At 52.2% G+C, this 15,939-nt stretch overlaps 1 protein-coding gene across 1 annotated transcript; it reads right to left on the bottom strand.

The window, feature by feature from the left end:
- Window positions 1–3,963: 3,963 nt before the first annotated feature.
- Window positions 3,964–8,652, bottom strand: LOC146755671 (uncharacterized). Its single transcript, XM_085525359.1, has 3 exons — window positions 8,553–8,652; window positions 5,989–6,998; window positions 3,964–5,152 (listed from the first exon to the last, which is right to left on the bottom strand). The coding sequence occupies exons 1-3, from the start codon at window positions 8,650–8,652 to the stop codon at window positions 5,087–5,089; spliced, it is 1,176 nt and encodes a 391-aa protein (XP_085381485.1). The 3' UTR covers window positions 3,964–5,086.
- Between the last annotated feature and the right edge of the window lie 7,287 nt (window positions 8,653–15,939).

Raw genomic sequence — 15,939 nt, 5'->3', positions numbered from 1 at the left:
GTGGTGCATGTAAAGAATATGCTGGGAAAAGCGGTTTGGGTCCTTCCAGCCTCTGGAAAGGGGAGGCCCCTCCGTGGAACTGTCTTTGCACAGGGACCTGGGTGCACCTGGTGGGTGATGCAGAAGGATGGGGATGTTCAGTGTGTGCCACAGGGAAATCTGATGCTGGGGGAGTGCAGCCTGTGATTCCATGTGTGTATATATATATATATATATCTGTATGTACATATGTAATGCATGTTAACTACTGTTCTGTTTATATGTTGATAAAAGTTAGGCATGATGTGATGATGTGTAATAAGGGGTGGAATGTTATGGTTTTGCAATTTGGTTGGTGTTGGTATTCCACATCAGAACACCATGCTAATAATGGGAGTAAAGGGGACAAGTTTTTTTTTCTGTGAACTGCCTTAATGAGCATGTGGGGTGGGGCACCGGAAGGGAAGTGAGGAAGGGGACGGCGTTGCTGGACCGGCTCCCTGCGAGGAGACAACGTGGTCAGAGCTTCCTGCCTTCCACAGCTCCATAGGTGAGATTTGGGACTTGGTATTCTCTTTGTTGAAACTCTCTTGTTGCTGTTTAGCATTATTGGGTTATTAAACTGCCATTCGTTCTCAGATCACCTTTTTTTTCTCCCTTACTTTTTGTTAGACCTAATCGCAATCTCCCTTCCCTTCCCCGTCTCCCTAAACGCACGTGGCCGGGCCGCGCCGCATTGCCGCTAGAGAAAAGGGGGGGGGGCTTTTGTTCCTGCTGCCCCGGGTTGTGCCCACTGTCCCGGAGTGAGCTCTAGAGAGAACTCCGTGACAATGAGGAATTATAAACTGGAATACCAGATACCTGGCAACGTAACAATGCTTTGGCAATGAAAACAGCTTTATTCATCTCTGTAATAAACCAAACCAAAACAAAACAAAAACAACAATCCAACATGACATTGACAGAGAAACTTGAACAACAACAACAAAAAACTTCAAGGGAAAAAACAGGCATTCAACTTTCAAGTCAGCTAATCGTGTGTTCTCATGGAAATGATCTTATAGGAGTTCTTGTTGAGAAACTCAGCAGGAAGAGCAACCTCAAAAATAAAGCATGAGACATGGTTTTGCAGCACTGGGAACCAGATACAAGCACTCAGTTTGCCAGTCCCATGCTATGCAATTAAAGAGGCCTTTACTGAGGTTTCCCATTAGCCACTGAATTAGCCATTTGACAAATCACCTTTTGCATTATTCAGCCTGCTCAGGACAAACATTATCTGTAGAGTGATTTAACCCACAAGAACATGAGAACTGCTACACTGGCTTAGGCCAGCAGAACAGCTCCAGCCCCAAGCCACAGGCAGCAGGCAGCCAGCAAGGCAGGCACGGGGGAATGGAGCCCTGTGGCCAGCGCTGCCACCCTCCTCTGCACCAGGCACTACGTCAATGTGCACTCAGACACAGACCTTCCCCTAGGTCTTACTCCCTTTAGGCATCACAGACTTCACTACACCCTTCTAAATGACAGGACTATTTGGCAGCTAGGACAGCTGTCACTGAAATCCATGACCCCAGTTCATGGCAGGGCAATGGACTCCTCTGACTAACAGTCTGGATCTCAGATTGTCCACCTATGATTGTAGTAAGGGCACTGCACAGGGTGTTCAGAGAAGCTATGGATGCCCCATCCCTGGAGTTGTTCAAGGCCAGGCTGGATGGGGCTTTGGGTAACCTGATCTAGAGAAAGATGTAAGCATTAGAACTAGATGATGACTAAGAGCTTTTCCAACCCATACCATCCTATGATTCAAGGAGCTGAAGATGGCACAGTACCTGTCCCTGAGCATCAGGGGACCAAATACCAGACTTGAGACCTTTTCTGAGAACCATACATTTAACTTCTCTGTGGCCCGTCTCAACATCCTACAGATACCAATTGCTCTCAATTCCTCTACAGGTTTTCTTACTTCAAGAACCATAAGCAAGAGATGCCACAGAAAATTACTATTATTACCGTTCCATCATAGTCTGAAGGCCAGTCAGACACAGAATCACCAACGCAACCACTTTTGCAGCAGGGTTAACTGGGAACATTTATGAAAGCTTGGAACTAGAGTATCATCTTTTACCCCTGGATCTGTACTGCCAGTTCCAAAACACTACCTGGACAGCAATTACTATTGCACCACAGCATGCAGTGAGATCAGCCCCTCCACCTGCAATTAATTCCTGGTGTGTCCCTTTGGGGCAGCATACAGCACAGCTCCCACTCACCCAGAGCTCAGGAGCTGACAGATCAGTTAACCTGGTCAGGAGAACCTCATGCTCCTCTCTGTCAGCTCCCCTGCTGCCAAGCACAGGTGGGTACCCACATTAGCGCTGTTGTGGATGAGGGGTGGCCCCAGCAGGAGCACCACTGAAGAACATTGGCTGGCTGCCTGGGCCTGCTGCACACCTACAACAGACAAGAAGGTGCTTCTTCCAGGATTTGTTTCCAAAATGATGTCTCAAACTTCACAGTATTCAGCATGCAGGAACCATGTAGTCAGAAGGTATATCTGACTAATCAGAAGCAAATCTTCCCATTGTATCACAAAGTAAACAATTATTTTATATATATTTATGGAGGGAATGGCTCACTTTTAAGCAACAAAAGCCTGTAGTTGTTTGGATTTGGCCTTAGAGGCTTGAGTATGTCTCCAGTACTGCTTCAATTCAACCGTATTTCTTTTTGCTCTCCATCTGCACCATAACACGCTTTCACTTCCAAAGCATTTCAGGTAACAACTTGAAGAACAATTTTTATTTTAAACATACACACACATCTCTTAGCATAAAACTCATCAAGTAGTGTCAGCAAGCACATTTTAATAGCATAATATCGAAAAGTAATTTTACTACTATCTAAGAGTCTGAAGTCTGCAGAGGATATATTTAGATGCATATAAATAGACAACAGACGGTGATGTCTGGTCAAAGGAGTACAAATCTTTCCTAATGCATGGAATTTGCCTGGCCCCAAACACTGCAACAGCACTTAGACAAGCCTTTTCTACTTGGCTCAAATTCTGCCAGGCCTGTTAATAACAAAGCTATTAGCATGATTTTCTGGATGGGTTGCTTGCTTAGAGAATATTCAAAGATTGTTCTAATAAACTAAACCCGTTCCCACATCTGAAAGCATAGGAAATATTGATCAACAATGGAAAGCCATTATCCTTTCAGCATTTAACATATCCCCATGCGCCCCAACAGACCGACAAGCTCTCCAGGTACCTTCGGACGCTCCATCTCCCCACTGCTTGCAGGCACCTTTGCTTGCCCAGACCACACCAGCGGGAACACCATCCCCATCTTCTGAAATTTTTGGAAAAAAATGTACACCAAGGCAGCTGCGTGGGGAGCTCAGTTACAGATTGGCCTGGGGAAGCTCCGTTTCCCTCTTTCTGTGCTGTTCTGACACATTTGTTTTTGGGTTCCCACCTGTTTTGCCCCACATACCTCATCAGTCCCATTCTTAGGTTGGACAACACCTTACCTTCTTCCTCTACCTCATGGTCAACATCTACCAATGTTCATAATGATGCAGCCAAATACAAATCTCTTCAGGCAAAAGATTTGTACAACAAATTCAAAGACAGCACCCAAGAAACCATCTGAATAACACTGCACCTCCTTGAGCATAAACCAAAGATGAGATTGATGAGTGCAAGGAGTCCATTCCTGGACTTGTGTAGGTTTTAGTAAGCCACAAAACTGGTAGACCAGCTCAGCTTCTAACTCATGCGAGACTCTTCAAATAGCCAGGATTTATTTCCACTGACTGCATTGCCATGAGAAAACTGGTAACTGCTTTTTCTGAAAGAAGAAATGCAAGCTAATATACCATGGGAAGCTTCTTAGTAAGCTTTGTGACTGGAGGCCTAGCTGGCAAGCTTGGGTGTGCATTTTGATACAGCCTTAATGCAATAAAATGCATTTATTATGCATTTAAACAAATGCATAATCCCTTGAGAACAGTTTATATTTAGAAATGTAGATCAGAAAGGTGTTTGGGCACTGAGAGCATTCAGTTTCTGGTATGGTTCTTCCTGCAGAATTGAACCTGACTCTCAGACCAACAGAGAGGAATCGCTGCTCCACGTTTTGGAGCACAGCGGCTCCACCCCACCAGGACAGATTCCAGCAGTAAAACACAGCAGTGGGCTGACACCAAGGGGAGACCCACACACAGCCCACGGCTCCAGGGGATGACTCCAAGCTAATGGAACCAGGCAGAGGCCCCACCACACCACGAGGCACACACTGCCCCAACAGCCCTGGGCACTGTGCTCCTGCCGATGGCTGCAGCTAGGATGGGTGCTGCCAGAACCAGCCCAGCCCTCCCAAGGAAGTAGAAACCCTTTGACACACAGTTATCACCAAAAGGCTCCAACAACCCAGGGAGGATCCATCCATCCCACTGCTTTGTTGTCTGTCGACCTTCACTTGAAAAGGGCTGGACATGCAGCATTCAGACAAGGATTCTCAGAAGGAATGAGCAGACACCACCTTACTCTGGGGACATGTAAACGTGAATGGGAAAGATGAGTAACCAGCAACATGACGAGAAAGGCATAGGTATCCTGGGCTGTCAAGCTCTGTAGGAGACAGCCAGAGACCGTGCAGGGACAGCCCCAGCTAAAGGCTCCCAGCTTTCCCCTCCTTGGTTTGGGGGCTGGTCAGATGATGTTCACACCAGCAGCTAAGGCCAACACACCCTCCTGTTCCAGTTGCTCAATGCAATGAAAATTGCCTGCCCTGGAGACATGACAGACCAGGCTAGAGAGAGAAGACAACAGCACAGGAGAGGAAATACTGCTGCCCTGTATCACAGAAGAAAATGACAGAGGGCAGTGGCCGTGATCTGCAGATGCCATGCTGATGCCAAGCCAGCGCCTGGCAAGCAGCAACAGCAGGAAGGGCTGTGACAGCTCCTCGCCCACCTCTGCCCGTGCTCCCCAGGTGTGGCAGCACTGAACTGCCCCTCCGTGTAGCCGCCCTCCGTGGCCCCCTCCTCAGCTGCAGCCGATCCCTGCAGTCGGGAGGTTTGTTTGTTCCTGACATCAACATGGCTGCAAGGTTTCGGCTGGCTCCTCAACAACTGCCGTGCTGTCTCCCCTAACGGGAACCTTCCATCAGAAAAAAAAAAAAAAAAAAAGGTTGATTGTGTCCTACATTTGCTTTCCCGCAGACGAGGAGCGCTCACTACACACAAAAAGGAGGGGAGGGGAAGGGACGGCACTTAACACAAATCCTGGGATCCCGGGGACAAGCGACAGCCTCCCAGGACAGAGGTGCAATGAGAGGCGTGTGCCGGGCGAGGGCAGCGGGACGGCGCGGCTGACGGGAGCCTCCCGCGGTGAGGGCAGGCGGCAGGAGGGAGCCGGGAGCCGCCATCTCCGCACACCCGGTGCGTTCCCTGCGGAGGAGCTCAGGAACCCCCCGCAGCCGGAGGAGCCGAGCCGTGCCCCCGAGCGAGCGCCCGGCAGGACCGCGGGCACGGCCGCGACCCCGGCAGCGCAGGGCTCGGGCGGCACCGCGCAGCCCCGGCCCGGCCCGGCGGTGCCGGCGCTCCCCAGGCGGCGGCAGCACCGCGCCAAGGAGCGGAGGGGGCGGCGGCCGCCGCGGTATCCGCGGCCCTGCAGCACCCCCAGCCGCGGGCGGCCGCCGGCGCCGTCCCGCGGGCAGCGATGGGAGCGCGGCCCGGCCCGGCCCGGCTCGTGGCGCCCACCCCACCCTCGCCCCGCGCGGCCCCGCGGCCGCCGCCCCCCCGGGAGGGGAGTCCCAGGCGCCGGCGGACACCCCGTCCCGTCCCGTCCCGTCCCGGTGCGATGCGGGGCGAGCCCTGCACGGAGCCGGGCGGGACCCCGCCGCTGGCGCCCTCCCGCGCCCCTTCCCCCATGAATAAGTAACGGCGGCTGCAATGCGGCGGGAGCCGGGCGACGGCCGCCAGCTCCGCGATTACCTGGTGCCTCTCGGGGAAAGACGGCGTCCGGAGCGCTTCCCCTGCAGCGGCGGCCGCGGCCGGGCTCCGGCGGGGCTTCAGACTCTCGCAGCAGGCAGGCTGGCCGCCTCTCTGCCCTGTGCCATGGCTCAGCAGCCGCATCCTAGACCGGCTCCGCGGTGGCGGCTGCCGGCGGCCGCGGAGGGAAGGGCAGCCCGCACGGACGGCCCCATGGAGCGCGGCGGCTCGGCTCCGGCTCCGGCTCCGGCTCCGGCGCGGGCAGCGGCAGCGCACATGCACACACGCACACACCGCGCCGGGCGGGCGGGAGGCGGGGGGACGGCGCGGGCGCGGGGCACGCAGCGGCGCAGCCCTCCGAGCCCGCTCGCATCGCCCCGCCGCGGGCAGCCCGCGCCGCTCCGCTCCGCGCCCGCCGACCTCGCGGTGGAGCCGAGCCGGGTGAATCCTCGCCGAGCGCTGCGTGTCCGCGCTTCGCTGCGGAACGACGGAGCTTGGAAGGGGGGGGGGGGGCGCGGAGCCTCCCCGGGGGCACCTACGGCGCGGCGGGCGGCAGGGCCATGCGGCTCCGCGCTCAGGCGGAGCAGCCGCGGCGCCGCGCGGTGCGGTGGGGCAGGGCGGGGTGCTCGGCCCGGCCCTTCGCTGCGCCCATCCTCCGCACCCAGCGCTGCCGCCCGGCCCCGGCCCCCGCCAGCGGCGCCGCGCGATGCAGCACGGAGGCGGCCGCCGCCTCCCCCGCGCCGCGCCGCCGCGCCGGGGCGGGCACGGGATGCGGGCGCTCCCCGCCCCGCACGCACGGCTGAGCCGCAGCCGCCCGACCGCGCGCAGACGTGTCGCGGGCCGGGCAGCCGCGCACCGGGCGGGGCAGCGCCGACAGGGAGCACGGAGCCACGAGTCTGACCAACGCTCGGGTCGGGATGCGGGAGGGACGCGGGACCCCGGGCCCCGTGGGGAGGCGGGTGCGTGAGGAGCGGAGCGGAGAGGAGAGGAGAGAAGAGAAAAGGAGAGGAATGCTGCTGCCACCGCTCAGGAGCGTTTTCGGCTTTCGAGCGGCTTTTCCGCTGAGGGAACTGGCAGAAACGGCTGCGGCGCCAGGAGGAGCCACGCACGGATTCGAGGCGGCGTTGGAAGCCGAGCGCGGAGCTGCGCGGAGCGGAACCGTCTCCTGCCGGCCCGGCCCCGGCCCCGACACGCGGCTGGGTGGAGGAGATGAGCCCGGCGCGGAAATGAGAGGTTACGTTGTCTCCGGGGTCAATAAATTCTGTAGGCGTCAGGGTTTTAGAGGTTGTTTCCTGTCTCCAGGACTCCTCGCAGTGTGCAGCTCTGACATTTTGAAACCTTGGTCCGGTTTTCTCAGAAAATGACAGCGATGTTACAGCACGGCGAGCAGAGCACCGCGACAAACACTGCCTGCCCGGAGAGGAGCCGCCGTACCTTGCCAACATGCAGCAACCCTGCGCCTGGAAAGAGGCCCCCACCACTGGCCATGAACCCTGGCCCCTCGGCCACCCTCCCGTGGGGACAGCAGTGGTGCCGCTTGGCTGGGGCTGTCCCCACTCTCATGCTGCCTGCAGCTGGAGGAGCGCGGGGCCAGGGTTACTGTGGAGCATGTGGGTACAGCCCATCGTTGTGCCGGGATGGATGCAATGCTTCTGGATACCTTGTGCTGGGCGTTGTGCTGGGTGCGCACGTGGGGGGGGCACAGCCCCAGAAGAAGAAGAAAGCTGCAGCGCTGCACCTCACACCTTCCTCCTGGAAACCTTCCTGCCCTGGGATCCAGCGCCTGGGGTCAGTGTGAGCAAGGAAAGGGAATGCGGCTTTGCTCCCAGACCCATCTCTGTGCAGCCTGAGGACACAGTTCTTGCAACCTCTAAGGGGGAAAAGGAGCATTGTTTTGAGATCAGCACCACAGCTTGTGCCTGTGGACCATCAAAACTGCCCTTCCCAGAGCAGTGGCCACCTCTGCCCTATCAGCAACTGCTGCCTGGGGCTGGAAACTGAGGATTGGCACTGAGGGCAGCTCTCCTCTATCCATTTTCAAGCCCTCTGCTCCATGGATCAGGATCAGGCTGTTACAAGGGCAGAGAGGCCCAAGTGATGAAGGAAGGGAGCGACTGATTCCTCTGCTCCCCTAAGAGAAAAGCCACGTCAGAAAGTTGGCTTTGCCGGGGTTTTGTTGTGCATCCCTAATTTTCAGTTCTATCACTGCTGTCTTTTAGAACTGGAGGGAGTGTGTTTGGTGCTCCTCAGTCCCATGCTTGGCCCTGCTCAGCATTAGCAGTGTGCTCCCTGGAGGGAGCAGACAGACAGGAAGGCGCTCTGTGGTAATGCATCTGCAGTCTTGGCTGACCTCTGCCACATGGAGCAGCCTCCTCAGGCCTCTCATTCCCAGCATTTGCTGCCTTGGCACTCCGTTCTGGCCCAGGAGCAGCAGGGCGGGCACAGCAGCGGTGCCAGCTGTGTTCTGGTGCGAGGAAAGGAAGCAAATGTTTGGGTATGACTTTCTTGGTGACAGGAGAAGCTTGTTCCAAGTCAGGCTCATAGTGGAAGCTGCTCTGCTTTGCTACCATCCAACACAAACACCAGGACTGGGTCAGAATCACTCTGAACAGGTACTGTGACAGCACCTCCCAGCAGCTGCCTCCTCACAGGCAGGTTCAGGAACATCCTGCACCCTCTGCTCTCAGGGCTGTGCAGGGGCTACTGCCAGCTCAAAATTCATGCTGGGCATGGGCCTGAAATGGCCCTGCTGCTTTGGTAACATCCCCAGGGAAAAATGCTCTTTTCCAGAGGGTCTGGGAGCGCTGAGAGGCAGGTGGCCATGGGGAGCACCCGCTGTGCCACAGCTCAGCCACTGTACCTGCACTTCCACCCTTCCCCACGAGCCCTTGAGGGAGCTTTGTCTTACTGCAGCCTTCAGGAACAGGATAAATGCCTTATTTCTGACAGAAGACCACTTGTTACCCTATATTCTCCTTTCGTAGGTATCATTCAAGAATTGTTTGATAGAATCACTGAGTGGCTTGAGTTGAAAGGAACCATTGAAAGTCATCCTATCCACCTCCCCTACAATGCACAGAGACACCCACAGCTCCGTCAGGAGCTCAGAACCCATTTCCTGACCTTAAGGGCCTGCAGGGATGGGGCACCACCACCTCTTTGGGCAAACTGTGCAGTGCCAACACCGCCCTTATTGTAAAAACTTATGTCCAATTTAAATATCCCATCTTTCAGTTTGAAACCATTTAACCATTTTCCTCTGGATGAACACACCATCAGGTCTGTGTCTCCCCTGAACTGAGGACTCCACATATGGAGCAGTGCTCCAGGTGACGTCTCGCAGAGCAGAGCAGAGGGGTGGGATCACCTCCCTCAGTCTCTGACCACCCTGTTTTTTGTGCAGCCCAGGGTACAGTTGGACTCAATGATCTCTAGAGGTCCCTTCCAACCCCTACAGCTCTGTGATTCTGTGATACAGTTGTCTTTCTGGGCTGTGAGAGCACATTACTGGCTCACGGACATCACTTTGGTCTCTTGTCTGAAATAAAGATGGAAGGCTGCAGCTACGTGCTGTACCTGTCATGCTGCCCAAGTGCTTCCTGCCCCCCAGAGCCATGTGCCCCACTCAGCCCTAGGCACAGTGGCTGCTTGTCCCCACCTGCTTCACACCATAACCCCTTGCTGGCCTTGCAGCTGGGGAAGATGCCATCAGTTAGAAGTGCTGCCCAGCAGCTGGGCACGCAGGCGTTTTTCTTGGGGAAAGGAAGGAGAAATACTTTCCTAAGGTGTTGTGTGCAAGCCTGGGGAAGTGACAGATTAGGGAGACAGTCTGGATTGAGCAAAATGCTTAAAAACAAACCAAAACCACCTCTGAGTGCTAATGCAGTGTGCTATGTACACACCCTAAAGGAGACCAACAGCAGTGCAGGGAGGTAGAACAGCAATGGATGGGTGGCTGCAAGGTTTAGCATCCCTGTTGGAACTCTGAAGCAAGAGGGAGTAAATGCTTCTTTTTATGGTAGTCTGTTGTGGCTAATCAAGAAGCGTTTGGGAACTGCGGTTTTTACTCATTTTTACAAGAAGCTCAATGCCTCAGTGACGGAAATGTCGGGGCAGCGCTGCATGCAGTGTGTCCTCCCCTGAGCGCCCGGGCAATGGGAGCACTGCGGTTATCGGGCACAGGGGACGCTCTGTCCGGAGGCAGCAGCGCGGTACATCAGGTTCATCGGTGTTGGTTTCCCATGGTTTAAATTATTCTAGTTTCAGTTCTGCGGTCTGTAAGATGGGGGAGCTGTTGCATTGCACAAGAACCGCGCAGGCTGCTCCTCCCGGTTCCACGCGGTGAGAGCCTCCCGGGCTGGGCTCACCCGATCCATCACCAGCCATGGCTCCGCGGGAGCCTGGCCCACGGAAGGGATTGCTGGATAAGCCTCTTCCTTACTTTAATAGCTCTAACGCTATGTAAAGTGGACTGGCGTTGCATTGAAGCCCACAGTGCACATGTTCGCGAGCAGCAGCACGGACTCATTTATTGCCCCTGGATGTGCTTCACTGCTGGGTGATGGTGAAGCAGGCTGGTCATCAGGTCAGCTTGGTTCCCTGGCTGAAACTAAGCCAGGTGAAATAGATGCTTGGTTGCTGATGTGCACCTTGGGATTCTTAGTTTATGGGTTTGTTGGTTTGTTTGATTGTGGGTTGTTTTGGGCTTTTTTGTTGTTGTTTTGTTTTGTTTTTTAATCTTTTACAAATCTTTTCAGCCTAGATTTACATTCATGATTACAGTATTATACTGTTTGTTCTCTAACAGCCTCGCTTTCTGAGAAAGAAGTAAAACAAAGCACTGACACCTTTTGGGTTGATTTCTAAATCTTGTCTGCGATAAAATGATTTCTACCAATTGGCACCTGACTTTCAAAATGGTGGTTTATATCTCTCTTTTATCTAACAAATGCCACCCAGCAGATCAGTACCAGCACAAGGCCTGTTGGACAGCAGCGTGGCCCCAGCACCAGGCTGCATGGGGGACGGGGAGGATGGGGAGGAACACAGAGCACCACTCCAAGTGCCTCCGTCAGCACTGTCCATCTTTCCAGCCTGCTCACCACAGGGTCAGTGCACTCCCACTGCATTCAGGCAGGCAGAGCTGCTGGGTGAGGAGTGCATGGGATGGGACGGGCTGCACCCAGCTGTAGTGAAGTGCCTCTGTCCCACACACTGCAGCGACCCCTGTGCTCATGAAATAAAACCAAGCATCTGGGTTAAGGATGTGCTCCATTGCCCATCTCCTTTTCCCTTCTTCTGGCAGTACTTAGGTGTGCCCTTGGCAGTTATTAATGAGCTCCCTTAACACTTGCACTCTTTTCATGTTGCTGTTTGCTTGGTTGTTTTTATTTTTTTAATGCTTTCTTATTCACATTATTCCTTATGTGACTTATCCTTGTGGAGATGACATCTCTATAGGAAGTAGCAAAGTCAGCATCATCAGCCTGCATGAATTGCCTGAGCATCCTTGCTGCTTCTGAAGCAGCCAGGTGAAGGGCTGGTTTACAGCATGAACTGAAAATGGTTTGCTTGTCTCCCAGCTGCTGATTCAAGCATTTACCTTAGGCCAAGACTTAAGTGGAGAAGAGTAATTTGAGCCGCTTGCTCCATCTTCCTTCTGCATGTCCTATCTATTATACCCACCCAATCAGCTGAAGGCTCTCAATTAGCTGATGAGTGGGAGGATGAAGAACCATTTATGCACACAAGTTTTAAAAAACAAACAAAAAACCACTCAATTTACAGTCTTTGTGGTCACAGCTTAAAGCAGAATTTCGTTAGAGAATTTCATCACTGGCATAACCACACTTCAGTGACAAAGTTGCATCAAAGCAAATCAATTGTTACTCCAAAATTTTACTCACAGGTTCTGGCAGGGTCTAATTCTGTCTGATGATTTTCTGACCAGAGAAGGAATATTCCACTGGGCAGGAAAAGGAGTTAGATAGAATGACTTAGGCAGAAACATCCCAAACAAGTAGAAATGGAAAGATGCTGGGGTAACTAATATTGTCAGGAATTTGCCAATGGGGAAAAAAAAATAATGCAGAGGCACATGGGCAAAAGAAGTCTTGTAATAATTCTTCAAAAGAGAGGGAGCTGGAATCTGGCATGGATCCCCATAGCTTCCAAGCTTGTTCAATTAAAATCAACACTGAATGGGTTTTCTTTCACTTCCATTACTCAAGCTGCATTCTTCAAAGGGATAGCAAATGAGTGATATGCATATGAAAGAACCATGGAGTATGAAATTACAAAATGATACAAGGTTTGGATATTTGCACTTTGAGATATTAAATCTTCTGAAGAAAAATATTTGAGCAAATTCTGAATAAAGGACCCTACAGAGAAGGAAGGAAGAGCTGTGAGATAAATCTAATAAAGATGATACTATGCAATTTCTGAACACTCTTGAATTACTGAGTTTAGCTGTGGCAGTGTTTCCAATGGAGGATTCACTCCCACGTAGTCAGGCAGCAAGCACATTTTAAAGCCCATTTGGAACTATTTTCTACTCATGGTGCCATGGGGCAGTCTATGGGGAATACGTATGTCACAAAATCAGAACCACAGGGGTGGAAAGGGACGTGTGAAGCTCCCTCAGCCCACCCTCTTGCTAAAACCCAGGTGACTTTATTATTTTTATTGTTAAAAGTGGACATCAGAAATTCACTTTTTTCTGCTGTAGCAGCACCAGCCCTTTGGTGCTGACCTGAAACATGTTCCCTAGCCCTCTTCCACTCCTGCTTTGCTGTTCCACTTCTCTCATAGTACTTCACACGCTCCATCAAAACCTCTTCTTACTTTTCTTTTAGAAACCTTTGTTTCCTCTGTGATTTTCATTGAATCCTGGACGCATTTCCCTATGGTCAATAAGCTTTTTTCCCCAGTTCTTGCAAGTTTTCTCATTTCTTATGGCCTCTTTAAAACATTCATCCATTTGAGGCACCATCACTCAAATTTTCCCTTTTGTGGAGGAGCCTAAATGCGCTGCACACAGCTACATGTTAGTAGGAAGGGATTTTTTTAAAATCAAAGTGGGGCTGTCTATGTGCAGTAAAGAAATAAGTACTACTGTCTCCATTTAGTCCATTCTCTTATGACTCCGCTCTCAGATTTCAGGCTGGATAGCAAAAGGGTGTGCTGCCAGAAAAGCTTTTCACCTCCTGGAGAAGTGCAGATACTCACGGACAAGATGTTCTCAGTCAGCACACCCAAAAATGTGTGTCCTGTGTAGTTGGTTCAGAGCCCATCCCCAAGGCTCTGTGCGTGTGGGCCCCACTCACTGCAGGCAAAGCCTTTCCTGCTCCCCGCTGCAGAGCCACACATCGCCCAGGGACTGATCCACACAGCTGTTTGCTTTCTCAAAAACAAACAACAACAAGAGAAGAAAGAAGTATCTTTAACCACATTCCGAGAGATTTTATTAGCTCTATCTGATTTTAGAATCATTTTTAAAAAATAAATTTACCATTGCAACTCAGTAAGTCTGTGTATATTTCCAGCAGAAAAGCAGAGGAGAGTTTTGACATTCCTGGTTTTATCTTCAAACATGATGGGCACCAAAACACACAAAAGAGCACCCACACAAAACACCTGGTCTCATTTCTGATATAGTTCCATACCAAACATGGATTTCACACAAAACATGTACAGGTGCCCTGCTGGGAGACATGCGGCTGCCCCATCCTGCTGTGCAGCACAGACTGTGTGTGAGTGGGCTGAGAAAGAGGAGGGTGAGGAAGGATTCTTAGTTCAGCACGGATCCACTTCATCTTGACTTCACCTGCAGAGTCCGCTGGGATGCTGAGCCGTGCTCTTCCGCAGCTCTGGTGTTATTACAAGCCTGCATTATGTTGAAAGCCAGTAATTAGATGTGTTCTTTAAATTGCTCAAGTGTTTGTGTAGTAAGCAATTACCAAATTCTACATCACAATTCTACAATTAGCAATTCTACATTGTTAATAATGAATTTTAGGCTTGTGCAATAGCTCTCAAGTGCTTGGATTCCTCCTGGAAGGATCATGTCTGCTCTCTAAGCACAGGCTGCACACCAGCCTGCCATCAGCAACCAGGTTGTTTGGACAGTGTTGGTCCCTCTGCCCAGCCCAAGGGCCAAGCAGGTAAAGGCCAGGAAACAGCAGCTCCAGCTGCAGCTGTGAAAGTGGGGGCAAAGGGGAAGCTGTGTGAGTCTCTGGTACCTGAGTACGGCCAGGAGGATAGGATGTCCTTCTGTAGGGGAGGGATGTGGGGAGATGCTGCAGAAAACAAGCAGCCTCAGGAGTTTCCTATCCTCCCTGCTCTCCATCTGACTCATATGAGGGGAATGTGCCCCTTTCCATAGTCCCCAGCACCCAATTCCCAGACAGAGCTGGCACTGCTTGCTGAGTGTGGCATCAACATTCTGGGAGGTGGTGAGAACACCTGAAGTCATTTTCTGGTTGTTTTCTCAGATACAGTTTGAAAAATCTTCAAGGTTGAAAAAGCCGGTCACAAGTGGCATCCCTCAGGGGTCAGTCCTGGGACTGGTGCTCTTCAACACCTCAATGACAGACGGTGGCATTAAGTGCTACCTCAGCAAGTTTGCAGATGATACCAAGCTGAGTGGTGCCATCGATACATTGGAAGGAAAGGAAGCCATCCAGAAGGACCTGGACAGGCTGGAGAAGTGGGCCTGTGTAAAATTAATGAAGTTCAGTAAGGCCAAGTGCAGGGTGCTGCACTTGGGTCAGGGCAGCCCCAGGTATTTATACAAACTGAGGTAAGATCTCCTTGAGAGCAGCCCTGCGGAGAGGGACCTGGGGGTCCCACCAGGAGGTGGATGAGAAGCTGGATATGAGCCATCAGTGTGCACTTGCAGCCCAGAAGGCCAGCTATATTTTGGGATGCATTATAAAAGGGGTGGCCAGCAGGGAGAGGGAGGTGATTGTCCCCCCTCTGCTTGGCACTTGTGAGGCCCCATCTGGAGTGCTGAGTCCAGGCCTGGGGCCCTCAATACAGGAAGGACATGGAGCTCTTGGAGCAGGTCCAGAGGAGGCCACTAAGATAGTCAAAGGGCTGGAGCACCTCTTCTATGAGAAAAGGCTGGGGGAACTAGGCTTGTTTAGCTTAGAGAAGAGAAGGCTCCAGGGAGACCTCATTGCAGTCTTCCAGTACTAGAAGGGAGCACTTAGGAGGGGGAATGCCTGTTTATGAGGATGAATAGGGATAGGGCAAGAGGGAATGTTTTTAAACTAAGACAGGGGAGGTTTAGATTAGAGATTAGGAGAAAGTTTTTCACCCAGAGGGTGGTGATGCACTGGAACAGGTTGCCCATGGAGGTCGTGGATGCCCCATCCCTGGATGTGGCTCTGGGCAGCCTGATTTAGAGGCTGGCGGCTCTGCATGTGGTGGGGGGATTGAAACTAGATGATCATTATGGTCCTTTCAAACCCAGGCCTTTCTGTGACTTTGTTATTCTACGATTCAGACTCAGCTCACAGTGGATAGATGTTAGTGGGCTTTTGATTAGAACCAATTGCATCATCTGCTGCATCTCGCAACACATAAAATGTGATTAGTTTTCCATGTTGCAGAGGTAAAGCAATGGCAGCCCTCATCTAAACACTAAAGATGATAAAGGATGTGTTGATAGATTTTATTTCTTAATAGAACCACTGATACGGTTGGTGAAGTTTCAGATCTGAAGAGCTTTTGTTTCTGAAACATTGCCAGTGTTCTTCCAGTGCATTAGGCAGCAAAGCACAGGATCCTGCCTCTGCTGTGAACATTCAGCGCCTCTGTCCTCATAGCACCACAGCCCCAGTGCTGTGCTTCACATGGGCAGCGGTGCTTCTGTCCTGAGGAAGGGCACAGCCAGTGGGGAATCCCAGTCATTGGTTTCTACAACTGCCTCACAAAGCTGACTCTTCT

This window comes from Coturnix japonica, chromosome 31 (genome assembly GCF_054131305.1).
Source record: "Coturnix japonica strain WE chromosome 31, WE-NBRP24, whole genome shotgun sequence".
NCBI classification, from domain to species: Eukaryota; Metazoa; Chordata; class Aves; order Galliformes; family Phasianidae; genus Coturnix; species Coturnix japonica.
This window is presented reverse-complemented; position numbering and strand designations above follow the sequence as displayed.

Excerpts from the sequence above, each read along its gene's own strand:
- LOC146755671 (XM_085525359.1), bottom strand. The coding sequence starts at position 8,652 with ATGTTCCTGAACCTGCCTGTGAGGAGGCAGCTGCTGGGAGGTGCTGTC. Across the intron at positions 6,999-8,552 it reads CCTGGTGTTTGTGTTGGATG|CATTCCTCTCCTTTTCTCTT; the intron begins GTAGCAAAGCAG and ends CGGTGGCAGCAG. Across the intron at positions 5,153-5,988 it reads CTTTCCCCGAGAGGCACCAG|GTTCCCGTTAGGGGAGACAG; the intron begins GTAATCGCGGAG and ends TTCTGATGGAAG.